General features: G+C 50.1%; 1 protein-coding gene across 1 annotated transcript in view; it reads right to left on the reverse strand.

Moving 5' to 3' along the window:
- LOC121046946 (acid-sensing ion channel 4-A-like) overlaps positions 1-10,904 on the reverse strand; it is an 80,098-nt gene extending 69,194 nt beyond the window's left edge. Inside the window, exons 1-2 of the mRNA XM_042286259.1 lie at positions 10,831-10,904; positions 9,806-10,040 (exon numbers count right to left, since the gene is read on the reverse strand). Coding sequence (XP_042142193.1) covers positions 9,806-10,040; positions 10,831-10,904 — 309 coding nt within the window. The remainder of the gene's footprint in view (positions 1-9,805; positions 10,041-10,830) is intronic.
- Between the last annotated feature and the right edge of the window lie 2,941 nt (positions 10,905-13,845).

Consider the following 13,845-nt stretch of genomic DNA (forward strand, 5'->3'; position numbering starts at 1 on the left):
CGAGTGAATTCGAACAACCCCCTATGGAAAATGAATGCGGTCTTCTTTACATCAGCCGGATGAACTTCGATTTGAAGAAATCCGCGGCTGCAATCGAGGGTTGTGAAAACAGTCGCGTTTCCAAGGGCATACATTACTGAGGAAATACTAGGAAACGGGTAACTGTCTCTGACTGACACTTCATTTAGGCGCCTGTAATCAACACAAAGCCTTGCTGTGCCGTCCTTTTTTGGAGCAAGGACTACCGGGGAAGCCCACGGGCTTTTTGACTGACGTACTGCGCCTGTGTTGATCATTTCCAACAGCGCCGCATCAAGAAGTTCGCGCTTGTGAGCACTTATGGGTCTCGGGTTGCACCTCCGGGGAGGTGCATCCTTGGTTTCGATGCGGTGCTGTAGGAGATCGATTTTCCCAGGTCTTTCCGTGAACATCGGCGAGAAGGGTTCCAGCAGTTGCTGGAGCTGCTTCTGTTTGTCTTCACCGGAACACTTTTGCACGGCTTTGAGCACGCTGTCTGGAAGTAAAGGCATCTGCCCGGCAAAGTTTAACGGGAACGCTTGGCCGCGAATACAATCTTGCCGTCTGGTAAACGGCGTTAATTTCATTTCGCCACCCAACCAATATCCAGCCTGGGCAAAGTCGAGCAAAACCCGCTCCGCTGCAATAAAATCTCTACCCAGGATCATGGGCACCGGCAGTTCTGGGAGGTATACGAACCGTTGTCTTCGTTTTCTACCATGAAAGGAAATTCGTAACCTGACTGCGCCGGCAGCAGGCAGTACGGACCCCGATGCTACTTGCAATTTCACGTTTGCTGACCGCAGATGTATCTTTCTCTTGTTACATTCTGCAAATACAGCATCCCCAATAAGCGATATGTTTGCTCCAGTATCTAAAAGAGCGGCTACTGGTATACCTAGTACATTCACAGTCATACGAGGTTCGAGAGACTTGGGTGTAGATTCGATTTTACTCACAGCTGGGATGAGCACTGTCGGTTCCTCGTTTAGTGAGGTTGTTCCTACCCCCGTCGACTGGTGCGAGTCCATTAGCGGCCGGCCATCCAGAGCGACCATCCTTGGTGTTGAGAACTTCAAAGCGGCTCTGACGCTGGGGATCGGGCCGGCCTTTGGCTGAAAGGGAATCGCATTAGGGTCCAACTCAAATGCAGTTGCTTCGGGTAGCGTAGGACCGGGAACAGTGGAGGCTGTTCGCCCGGGGATCAGTGCAAAGGCAGACGCGCCGGGAGTCTCATGACCGAGAATGTTGTTAGCTGGCCGCCCGGGTGTCACTGCAACAGCAGGCACGCCGGGAGTCTCAAGACCGCGAACGGCGTGAGCTGGGCGCCCGGGTGTCGGTGTGAAAGCCGACACGCCGGGAGTCTCACGACGAAGAGTGTTATGAGCTAGCCGCCCGGGTGTCTGTGCAAAAGGAGACACGCCGGGAGTCTCAAGACCGCGAACGGTGTGAGCTGGGCGCCCGGGTGTCGGTGTGAAAGCCGACACGCCGGGAGTCTCATGACGGAGAGTGTTGTGAGCTGGCCGCCCGGGTGTCACTGCAACTGCAGGCACGCCGGGAGTCTCAAGACCGCGAACGGTGTGAGCTGGGCGCCCGGGTGTTGGTGTGAAAGCCGACACGCCGGGAGTCTCACGACGAAGAGTGAAAGTGTTATGAGCTGGCCGCCCGGTTGTCGATGCGAGAGCAGACACGCCGGGAGTCTCAACACCGCGAACGGTGTGAGCTGGGCGCCCGGTTGTCGGTGTGAAAGCCGACACGCCGGGAGTCTCATGACGGGGAGTGTTGTGAGCTGGCCGCCCGGGTGTCACTGCAACAGCAGGCACGCCGGGAGTCTCAAGACCGCGAACGGTGTGAGCTGGGCGCCCGGGTGTCGGTGGAAAATCGGACACGCCGGGAGTCTCACAACGAGGAGTGTTATGAGGAAGAAAAAGTGATGGAGGGCCACCGAGGGTCGATAGAAAAGCGTCAGTCCCCGGAGCCCGTGTGAGCCTCCGGGAGGCCCGGAGGCGGCTGCGGCGACTCGATCTCGTGGATTGTGTTTTTGACGCGGCCGGCGGAGAGTAGAAATTTCTTACCACCGCCGGCCGTAGCCGTTTCCCTGTGTCTGAGGCGGCCGCTGCCGTTCGCTGCAGTCCCGGTGCATGTGTCCTGGCTGGTCGCATCGAAAACAACGGGGCGTGACCCGCCCATCGGCTTCGTGCGGTGTCCCGCTCTCTTTTGCCTCTCCCAAGCTCCGCGTTACCGGTCCAGAGGACAAGAACTCATCTTGACCAATGGAGGGGCTGTAGCGTTGTGATTGCGTGCCTTCGTAACCGCTGCACCTCCGTGATTCGTATGCACGAGGATCTAGGGTTCGTGATTCGTATGCACAAGAATCTGGGGTTCGGGGGACGGGCGCCTGATTGGAATCGTCTTGTTCTCTCTCGACTCTATGTGCACGTGCGTTTCCAGACCACGCAAATGATGGTTCCAGAGTCATGTTCTGCGGTGGAGGGGGTCGGTATCTTAGTTCCGCGAGGATGTCGGCCTGGATGGTGATCGCCCCCCGTGCCATCTCGTCTAAATTCGTAAAGGTACGTCCCCTGAGATGGGGATGGAAACGCGGGTGGCTTTGGCGGATGGCGCGTTGCACTTTCTCCGCGTCCGGTGCCGCGGCGTCGGCGATATCGTACAGGCCCTGGAGAGCCCTTACAAACTCAATAAGTGACTCTTCCGGGTGCTGTGTGCGCGCGCGGAGCTCGTCCTTAATCCGCACGCTGTAATCCGGAGGCAGGAACTCAGTCCTAAATCGTGCCTCAAAATCTGACATACTTGTGAATTTAGTTTGTCTTTGCCTCCACAGTGCTGCACTGTCTGTCAGTGCAACCGGCAAAAGGCGGGTGAGGATGGATTCGTCGTCAATTCCCGACGCAGCTTGGTAGTCCCGCAGTTCCGAGACGAACATCGCAACTGACTTTCTATCTGCGTACCCCGAAAAAACCGGAACGCTAAGCGAGAGCCTTAGGAAGTCCCTGGGGGGCGTACTTCCAGCAGGAGTGGGTCTTGAGCGCATCATCTGCTCTCGTTGTATGTTAAGAAGCATGGTCATGGCCACTCTTAGTTCTGCTAGACCACCCTCTAATGATGCGTCTAACGGGACTGAGACTGCAGGCTTAGCGTCTGGTTTTATGTCACTGGTGGCGTTATCCGCGAGTGCACCGAGCGTCAAAAGGTCGTCCTCACTCACGTTTCTGTCGGCGTCCTCTGTAGACGGCATCGTGTTGTAGTGGAGACTTGCGCAGGTCGATGAACGTGGGCTTGCGAAGAAACGCCCCCTCAACTTTGGGCAAACTCAGGAACGCAAAATTGACTATGTAAAATGTAAGAACGAACCCAGTTTGCTGTCATCCTCCCAGACGAGCAGCATATCACGTCTGGGCGCCAGTGTGGGATCACGTCTGGGCGCCAGTGTGGGATTTCCCTTGCTGCTACCCGTCTCGGAGAATGACACAGCACACCGGTTCAACAACACGTAAACATTTAATGACCGCTATCGCCTGCGCCGCGATCCCAACAGCCCCCGCGCATCCGCTGCGACGGCCTTTTATCAGCGGCGGAGCGCCGCTCGCGTGGCCAGTTGCCCTTGGCCCCCTCGTGGTCAAGATGACCACTAATGATTGTCGGAGGGGCAGCCTGGGCCAACCGCTTGGAATCGCCAGGTTGCCCACAAGCGGAAGATGTTCCCCTCTAAATCTAACCGAAAATTTTCCCCGCTATATTTAGCGGGAAATTGTCCCCGCTAAATCTAGAGGAAAATTTTTCTAACTAGATTTAGCCGAAAATATGCCCCGCCAAATCTAGTGGAAAATTTTCCCCGCTAACTTTAGCATAAAATTTTCTCCACTAAATCTAGCGAAAAAGTTTTCCCGTTATATCTAGCGGAAATCTTTACCCGCTAAATCCAGCGGGAAATGTTTCCCGCTATATTTAGCGGAAAATTTTCCCCGCTAAATCTAGCGGAAAAATTTCACAGCTAGATTTAGCGGAAAATTTGCCCCACTAAGTCTAGTGGAAAATTTCCCCAGCTAAGTATAGTGAAAAATTTTCCCCACTAAATCTAGCGGAAAATTTTCCCCGCTATATTTAGTGGAACATTTTCAACGCTAAATCTAGCCGGAAACATTTTCCGTGAGATTTATCGGAAAAATATTTCCGTTAATTTTAGCGGAAAAAAATTTCTGCTAGATTTACCGGGTGCAAATTTTCCGCTAAATTAGGCGGAGAAAGTTTCCGCTAGAATTTGCGGGGAAATTTATCGCTAGACAGTGGGGCGAATTTCCCGCTAAATTTAGCTGGGAAAAATTTCCGCTAGAGATAGCGGGGAAAATTTTCCGCGAGATTTAGCGGGAAACATTTTCCGCTAAACTTAGAGGGGAAGCTTTTCCGCTACACTTAGCAGAAAATGTTTCCGCTAAATTTAACGGAGTGAATTTTACGCTAGAATTAGCGGGTAAAATTTTTCGCTACATCTTGCTGGGGAGATTTTCCGCGAGATTTAGCGGGGATAATTTTTTGCTAGATTTAGCGGGGAAACTTTTCCGCTAGACTTAGAGCGACAAATTTTCCTCTAAATGCTAAATCTAGCTAGTAAAAGTTTTCGCTAAATTTAGAGGGGGAAAACTTTCCACTAGATTTAGCGGGGAAAGTTTTCCGCTAGATTTGCCGGGGAAAGTATTCCGCTAGATTTGGCGGGGAAATTTATCGCTAGACAGCGGGGCAAATTTCCCGCTAAATATAGCTGGGAAAAATTTCCACGAGATTTAGCGGGGAAACTATTCTGCTAGATTTAGCGGGAAAAATTTTTCGCTAGATTTAGCGGAGAAAATTTTCCGCTAAACTTAGAGGGGAATCTTTTCCGCTAGATTTAGCGGGAAAATTTGCCGCTCAATTTAGTGAGGAAATATTCCCCCTAAATTTAGCCGGAAAAATCTTCCGCTAGATTTAGCGGGAAAAAATTTCCGCTAAACATAGCGGGAAAACTTTCTTGCTAGATTTAGCGGGGAAATTTTTTCTACTAAATTTAGCGAGGAAATATTCCCGCTAAATTTAGGGGGAAAATTTTTCTGCTAGATTGAGCGGAAATGTTTTTCCGCTAAAATTAGCGGAGTAAATTTTACGCTAGATTTAGCGCGGAAAATTTTCCGCTAGACTTAGCGGGGCAACATTTCCACTGAATCTAGCTGAGAAAATTTTCCGCTAGATTCAGCGGGGAAAATTTTCCGCTAAATATAGCAGAAAAAATTTTCCGCTAAATTTAGCGGGAAAATGTTCCGCTAGATAAAGCGGCGAAAATTTTCCGCTAGACAGCGGGGCGAATTTTGCGGTAAATCTAGCTGGGAAGATTTTCCGCTAGATTTAGCGGGAGAAATTTTCCGCTACGTATAGCGGGGAATTTTTTTCGTTAGATTTAGCGGGAAAAATTTTCCGCTCAATTTTGCGGGGAAAACTTTCCGCTAGATTTAGCGGGGAAAATTTTCCGCTAGACTTAGCGCGGCAAACTTTCCGCTTAATTTAGCTAGTAAAATTTTCTGATAAATTTAGCTGGGAAAATTTTCCGCAAGATTTAGCGGGAAATTTTTCCGCTAAATTTAGTGGAGGAATTTACCCATCATGCACCGCGCGGTTTCGCCGACGGCGACGCCGATGCCGACGCCGCTCAAGTCGGGAAGGGGTGCCTAAAAGCTGTGCTCTAAAAAGAGTAACCATATCAATTAAGCCTCGTCAATAGTAGGAGTAGTAACTCAAAGTAATCACATTAGTGATCAAATTATCGATTGCCCGCCAAAAATTCTAATTGTATAAACAATTGTTCTAAGTTACCAAATGTGTAAGCGAAACACGATGACTGAACACAATAAGTGCATATATATATATATATGGATTCAACTGACTGAACCCGGGATTAGATTGTGTGGCGCTTGGATTAAATTGTATGGCGCTTGGATTAAATTGAGTGACCCCGGGATTAAATTGGTCGTCGCTTGGATTAAAATGAGCGGGAAAACCTGTAGATTCCGCTCCCCTGCCTGATCCGTATTTCATTTCGACGAGCCTCCTTAGCGCACAGTAAGTGAAAGTTGCCTTCTTCGGACCCCGTACAGACTTTCCGAGGCCTACTCATGCGGCGTGCAAGTTCGTTTATGGGGGAGATGAGTTGCCGGTTTATATGGCCGTGCGCGTGCGCCTGCACGAAAGGATGCCGACTACCGTGCTGGCGGCGGTGGCGGGCGCAGAAGGGAGTCCCAGGAGCGGTGGCTGGGAGCGATCACGTGGTTGAAGACGTCGGTGATGACATTACGGACATTTTGCGTGGCAGACGATCACACAATTTCCCAAGGTGGTTTCCACTAACGGCTGTCGCTGTAAAATACTCCGAAAGCTGGAAGACTCCATCAGCAATTAAAACAACTCGCCAGCAAGATAGAGAACAATATGTTATTTATTGGTGCTAAGTGTAATCACCTCAGACATGTACGTAACGCGTTAGTGGTAACGAGTTACTTCTACGTATAGTCACTTTTTTCCATAACGAGCAACGTACTTAGTTATTTCTCTAGGAAACGAACGAGTAACTTACTTAGTTACATTTAAGGCCAAGTAGCGAGTAACGGTATTTTGTTACTTCTGAAGAGTAACGTGTAGAACAACGTTTAAACAGCCTTTTTTAGTTCTAACCTGAGTACGCTTATATTGCGACAAAAACCGATGAGAAACCAGAAAAACAACTAAACAGGATGACAGTATAGCAACCTTTATCGCTGAACATGTCAGTCGAACTCAACAGCTGGGAATGTCCTTCAACCAGCCAACACAATGAGTTCTTTGGTTGAACCAGGGACGGATCCAGAACTCTGTTTTTTGTTTGTTTGTTTGTTCTTTTGGGGGGGAGGGGAAGGGGGTGGAAAGGGGAGGAATTTGTGTGTGTGTGTGTGGGGGTGGGGGGGCACCTACAGTAAGATAAACAGGACCCCGGTTGCGCCTTTTGTTTAGGCCGCCGCAGAACCACACAGCGCCGACGGCCCCTAGATGTGCGCTGTTGCGCCGACTTAATGGCTCCAAGGCGTGCTTTGAAACCTACGCCGCGGACATCATGCCGTCTCAGTTGAAGCGACGTAGTGGTTCTCCAAGTTCAAAGTACAAGAGTGTCTGCTGGTGCGACCTGCCCTATTTTGGACCCTCGTCTTTGAGTACCGAGCCTTCTGCCACCTGTCAGGCCGGTAGTCGGTTTTATTTTTTTTTAGTGGGGGTCGACTTTGTTTGGGGGGGGGGGGGAGGGGGCGGCCGCCCCCGTCGCCCCCCCCCCCCCCCCCCCCGGGATCCGCCCTTGGGTTGAACCTTCCAGAACCATGCACACACCGAATGTAAACCCGGAGGTTGCCAACATGGAAAGGCACAGAGCTCATCGTAAACTTCGAACTTCAGAAGCGGAGAGAACGAAAAGGAGAGAACAATAATAAGGTGGAGAACTGGGCCAGTTGGTTGACGTTATACATGATTGGAAAAACAGTTCAGAAAACACGGACTACGAAGAGGAACAAACACGACAGGACAATGCTGTACTCGCAACTGAAGAATTTTAATAAAGGAAACAAGACAGAAAAACCATACACAGTATCTTAAAAGATTGCACAAAAACAAAGAACCACTCTCGCCAACCGTGAACCGTGTCAATAAACTACCCGTTCACTACGTGACTCATGTTTTGCCAAGGGAAGGAAATTTGTTTGGCTGACAGCGCCAATGACGGTTCACTAACACACGAATGACCATGACACAGAATGTGGAAAGCCTCAATTATCTCTCTCGTCACCCTATCCTTGTGCGCTCCCAGAACGGTGACTCTGCCAAAGTCCAGGCCGACACTGGCAATCTCTGCGATGAACGGGCAAAAGCCCCCCAACCGTGGCTCCGAGCGATTGTGAGCGCTCACGTAATCTATCATTCAGACATCTTCCTGTTTTCTCCACGTAGCACCTGTTACACGACAAAGGTATTTTATGTACCACACACGAAACACAAGGGACAAAAGGTTTTCTGTGCTCCTTGGTGCACTTCGCGCTGGAACGACCAACTACCCCCGCACTAATCCTGGAACATATGTGGCCTATTTTTTGGGGTGCCGAAAACACTACCGCAATTCCATATCTGCCACCAACATGTTTCAGGTTATGGGAAACGCGGCGGAGGTAGGGGACCAGTACCACACGCTTCTTTTCTCTTTCCGGCCTCGACCTCTACACCCCCTTAGCTTTCTTAAGAAGTGAACTTGCTACTTCCGCCAAGAGTGTCGACGGGAACGCCAAGAGCGTCGACGGGAAGCTAAGGGGTGGAGAGGTCGAGGCCGGAAAGAGAAAAGAAGCGTGTGGTAGTGGTCCCCTATACCTCCACCACGTTTTCCATAACCTGAAACAAGTTGGTGGCAGATATGGAATTCCGGTAGTGTTTTCGGCGCCCCAAAAAATAGGCCACATATGTCCCAGGATTAGTGCGGGGGTAGTTGGTCGTTCCAGCGCGAAGTGCCCTAAGGCGCACAGAAAACCTTTTGTCTTTCGTGCTTCGTGTGTGGTATATAAAATACCTTTGTCGTGTAACAGGTGCTACGTGGGGCAAACAGGAAGATGTCTGAATGATAGATTACGTGAGCGCTCATATTCGCTCGGAGCCACGGTTGGGGGGCTTTTGCCCGTTCATCGCAGAGATTGCCAGTGTCGGCCTGACTTTGGCAGAGTCACCGTTCTGGGAGCGCACAAGGATAGGGTGACGAGAGAGATAATAGAGGCCTTCCACATTCTGTGTCATGGTCATTCGTGTGTTAGTGAACCGTCATTGGCGCTGTCAGCCAAAGAAATTTCCTTCCCGCGGCAAAACATGAGTCACGTAGTGAACGGGTATTTTATTGACACGGTTCACGATTGGCGAGAGTGGTTCTTTGTTTTTGTGCAATCTTTTAAGATACTGTGTATGGTTTTTCTGTCTTTGTTTCCTTTATTAAAATTCTTCAGTTGCGAGTACAGCATTGTCCTGTCGTGTTTGTTCCTCTTCGTAGTCCGTGTTTTCTGAGCTGTTTTCCCCATCATGTATAGGCGAGAACAATCCCAGATTCACAAGCTCTTCCTGAAGCGCAACACTCCCGTTCCTTTGAGTGCGTCAGTAGAACGACTGTTGAGCTTCGCCAGTAATTTACTCTCAGGAAAACGGGGAAACATAGCGGATGGAAACTTCGAGAGGCAGCCACTGCTTAAATGCAACGATTACTGAAAAGACAACAAGAAGCCACGAAACAAAAGGTGTTGTGTATTCGGTCGTCGAAGGAACGAGAAAAGTAACTCGCTACTTTCGAGGTAAAGTAATGCGTTCCTTTTGAGAATCGGTAACGAGTAACGTATGTTGTTACTTTTTCAGCGAGTAACAAGTAACCGCATTACGTTACTTTTTATGGTAACGTGTAAATGTCTGAATCACCTATGCAAATGTCGCATGCGTCCACAAATGTTGCCATTCTTTTGATGATGCAGGATTTGGGTGGACGTCTGCTTATAAAAAAATGTCGTCTTTTTTTTTAAGGCAAGTAACGCAATGTTCTCAAATAATTTCGCATTCTAATACAACCACTTGCGTCAAATTCTCAAAGTTGTAGCTTTCTGCGATGCGTGGTTTATATACGCAAGCGGAAAAACACGTTTTGTTTTCTTTCTTTTTTTTTTTCTTTTTGGAAAGACCCGTCATACGTGATCAATATAACGCGTACCTTGTTGACGTTGCAGACGGTTACGGCCGGAAATCCGGCCCGTGCTGGCTCGGTGTAGGTAATTGATACGACGTCTTCGTAGCGCAGGAACTCGACGAAGATGTAGGAAAGGTCCATAACCATGAGGCAGGCCAAGGCTCCGAACGCGAGTAGCCAGCAGGCACGCCGCCACGGGTTCTGGCGTGCGTCGGCGATGACGCGAAGGCCCGGCACGCCGGACATCCGCAGGGCACTCCTGCGTCAGAGGCGTGGTATATTTATGTCTGCCATCCCCAATCGCGCATCAAAGAAAAAAATTAAAGTTGTCGCCATTAGTCTGATAAACTCGGGGAGCAAAAAAATTGCCATGCGCGTGTCTCGTGCGTGCATTCAGATTTGTTACGCTTGGTTACAAAACCTGTAACGTCTGCGATCACGTGGAAAGCTAGGCTTTGTCATTCAGGGACCTGCTGAGCGCGCCAACAGTCAACTGCTACCACAAACTCATGTGATTCACACTTAATGATTCCGAAAAAAAAATTAAAACTCTCTTGATAGTTTTAATAAGCTCGGGGAGCACAGAATGTGTCATGCGTGCATGATGCCTGCATTATAATTTTTTATGTTTGATTACGGGAAGATTTGGGTGGCTTCTGGTGCGTTGCACGCACGACGCCCTCGTATGCTCCCCGGACTTTTCATAGTAATCAAGACAGGTAGTTTCAATCTATCCAGATCCCGCGACGTCGTGAGATCACGTGGAGAGCTATCCTTCGTCATTCGGTAGCCAGCAGTGCCAGCCAATGGTCGACTTCGGTAGCAGTCGACCGTCGTACTTAGTCCAGCTGCTACTGTTCCCGTTCGCATCATTCTCGTGACGCCAAGCCCAGGCGTCGGACTGCGGATCGCACGGTCTGGAGTTCAATCCCCGCGGCGCGCCCGCTTAATCCATGCCGCCTATTATGCTTCATGTTTTGTGTGTTGCAGGTGCTCGTGCCATGACGTGCAGCGTGCTTGTGACACTGTCGCGTAAAGTGACTGCCTACCCGAGCGATAGGATGCAGCCGTGTTCCACCAGGAGCGATTTCTGTAGCTCGTTTTTCTGACAGAACACATTCATTGCCGACGTGGATGGGATTCTCGCAAAGGATTTTTGCTGCCATGGGGTCGACTGGATGGATTATCCTCCGACTGCTGTGGGCTTGGCCTGAGCCAAGAATTGTCCAGCATCGGAATCCTGGAGCGGCCATTAAGCGGCAACCCCTCAGCGAGGACCATGAGTCGCATCGGGGACATCGAGTCTTTCAATAATACGACGAGCGACTGGCGCTCCTACGAAGAAAGACTGGCGTCGTACCTCCTGGTAAACGATGTTCCCGAAGGTAAGAAGGTTCATACCTTCTTGGGTCTCATCGGTATGAAGACGTACGCTTTGTTGAAGTCACTCACGGTCCCGCAGTCACCGTCCGAAAAGTTGTTTATCGCGCTACTGGAGCTTCTGGGCGAACATCTTGCGTCGCAGTCATCCGTCATAGCGGAAAGGGGCGAAGTTTTGCAAGCGGTCGCAAGAAGAAAGCGAATTAATCGCCAAATTTGTGGCGGTACTTTGAGACCTAGCACAGAGCTACGATTTTGGAGGTTTTCTTGACGAAGCGCTCAGCGACCGTTCCGTGTGCGACCTTCGCCGAGAAGATGTATAGCGCGTCCTCTTCGGAAAAAATGGCTGACTTTCCAGAAGTTGGTCGGAAGGGCTCTTGCGATGGAAATAGCAACTAGAAATGCAGCGTTAACGCACACCAGCGGTGTCGGGTCCCGACGTCCTCAAGGTTCGGGTCGACCACAATGCCCGGATCGACAAGCAGTACCAGAGCAGTCCAATTGTTTCCCATGTGGCTTGACCAATCATCGCAGTGATGCGTGCCCCCACGTAGGCAACACATATTTCAAGTGCAACCGGAAAGGGCACATTTCGGGCGCCTGCCGTTCGGGTAACATGAAGCCGACAAAATCGAAACGACAAAGGCAGCTGGAAAAACTGACTTCCGTTCACGATGCGGTATCTTTGCGAGCGGTCAAGGCTGCGGGCTGATAACCGATCACCGTAGCAGTAAACTTTGACCGCGTGAAGCTACAATGGAACTCGACACAGGCGGAGCTGTGTCCGTTGTCCCCTTGATTGAATTTTGGAAGCTGTTTCCCAGAAAGCAGCTGAAGCTAGATACGCTGACACTTCGCACGTATACAGGAGACTTTGTGAAGCCGAAGGGTCTAGCCTTGGCCTTTGTGCAGCACTAAGACCGAAGTAGGGAGCTCCCACTGTACGTCGTGGAAACCGAGGGACCGGCATTGCTTGGTAGACAATGGCTGCGAGAAATTCGGCTATCCTGGAAGAACTTGGTCTCAGTGAACTGACTCGACACGTCGGAGAGTTGCAAATAGAAGTTGGTAGCCTTTTTGGAGAGCCACAGCAACCTGTTCAAAAATGAGCTCGGCACCATTTCTGGGGAACAAGCCGAACTTTTTTCTGTCAAGGTTCACAGCCGAAGTTTCTGAAGGCTAGAAGCATTCCATTTATACTGCAAGCCGCAGTCAATACAGAATTGCCAAAAATGGCAAAGTTCGGAGTCATCATGCCCGTGGCTACCAGCGAGTATGCGACACTCCTTGTGCCTGTAGTAAAGAGCATGGCAGTATTCGCCTCTGCGGAGATTTCAAGGCTACGTTAAATCCCTGCCTCGAGGTGGACAGGTAGCCCCTACCACGTATTGATAAGCTTTTGGCGGCCGTAGCTGCTGGAGAATAACTCTCGAAGATCGACCTAGCAGGGCTTACCCACAAGTGGTTATGGCGGACAACTTAAACAAGTTACTAACACTGAACACGCAAAAAAGGGCTGTGTGCCATTAATCGCCTGACCTTTGGCATCTCATCAGCACCAGGCAGTTTTCAGAAAATAAGGAATAATTTGTTCAAGGGCCTGGAGGGAGTCAGCTGCCATCTCGATGACATCCTGATTACAGGAAAGTCTAAGCAGAAACGCCTCAGCAATCTCGAAGCTGTCTTGTCGAGATTACTAAAACGTGGTGCACGAGTGCAGCGTGAAAAGTGTTCGTGTTGCCAGAACAAACCACGTTACCTAGGCCACGTCACCAACGCCGAAGGTGCTTGCGCATCCCCTGAGAAAGTGTCGGCCAGAAAACAAGCAGTAACTGCAGTCATCCCTTGGGATGGTGAACTACTACGGAAAGTTCGTTCCGCATCTTTCCACGCTGACATACCCCGTATACAAGCTGCTGATACAAAAGAGAGGAATGAACGTGGAACAAAGTTTGCCAGTTCGTCTTTTAGAAGATCAAAGCTGCGATGAGTACTCTACCGATCTTAGTTCATTACGACCTAAAGAGGCCCTTGCAGCTCGCCTGCGACGCATCGCAATATGGCATAGGCACCGCTTTTTCGCAAGTTTCGCGGGACGGAAAAGTTCTGCCGTATATTGTGTGCGTGTTCGCCACGCATAGCGAACACGACCTTTGGCCCAAGCAACGGCGGGCTGATGTAACCGGAGACACGGCGGGGGGCGGCGAGCCACGGAGAAGAACGTGACGCCTGCGCGAAAGAGCAGACTGGGCGCGATCGCAGACCGAACAAGACGCTTTTCAACCGAATGTAATCTAACAGTTAAACAAATATATCCTTCATTTTCCCAAATTACCGGTACATCATAATGGCGACGAGGATGGGATCCATGCAACAAAAAACGGATATAAACAACTGAGCGACATCGGAACAAAGGAAACAGCGTTAACGTGAGTGACGCCCCATCTCAAACCTAAAGAATGGCTCGCTTCGGGAAAATTGAAGAGTTTGATCAGAAATCAGAATCATGGTCTTTGTACATCCAACGATAGAGGTGTTCTCCTCTGCGAACGACATTCCTGAATCAAAGCGAGCCGATGTTTTTCTCTCCATCGTCGGACGAGAAATGTACGGACTAATACGGAACTTGGCGGCACCTGCCAAACCAAGCACCAAGACGTGCGTACAGATCGTTCAACTAGTGC

Source organism: Ixodes scapularis, unplaced genomic scaffold, assembly GCF_016920785.2.
Source record: "Ixodes scapularis isolate PalLabHiFi unplaced genomic scaffold, ASM1692078v2 PGA_scaffold7__128_contigs__length_106722199, whole genome shotgun sequence".
In the NCBI taxonomy this organism is placed as follows: Eukaryota; Metazoa; Arthropoda; class Arachnida; order Ixodida; family Ixodidae; genus Ixodes; species Ixodes scapularis.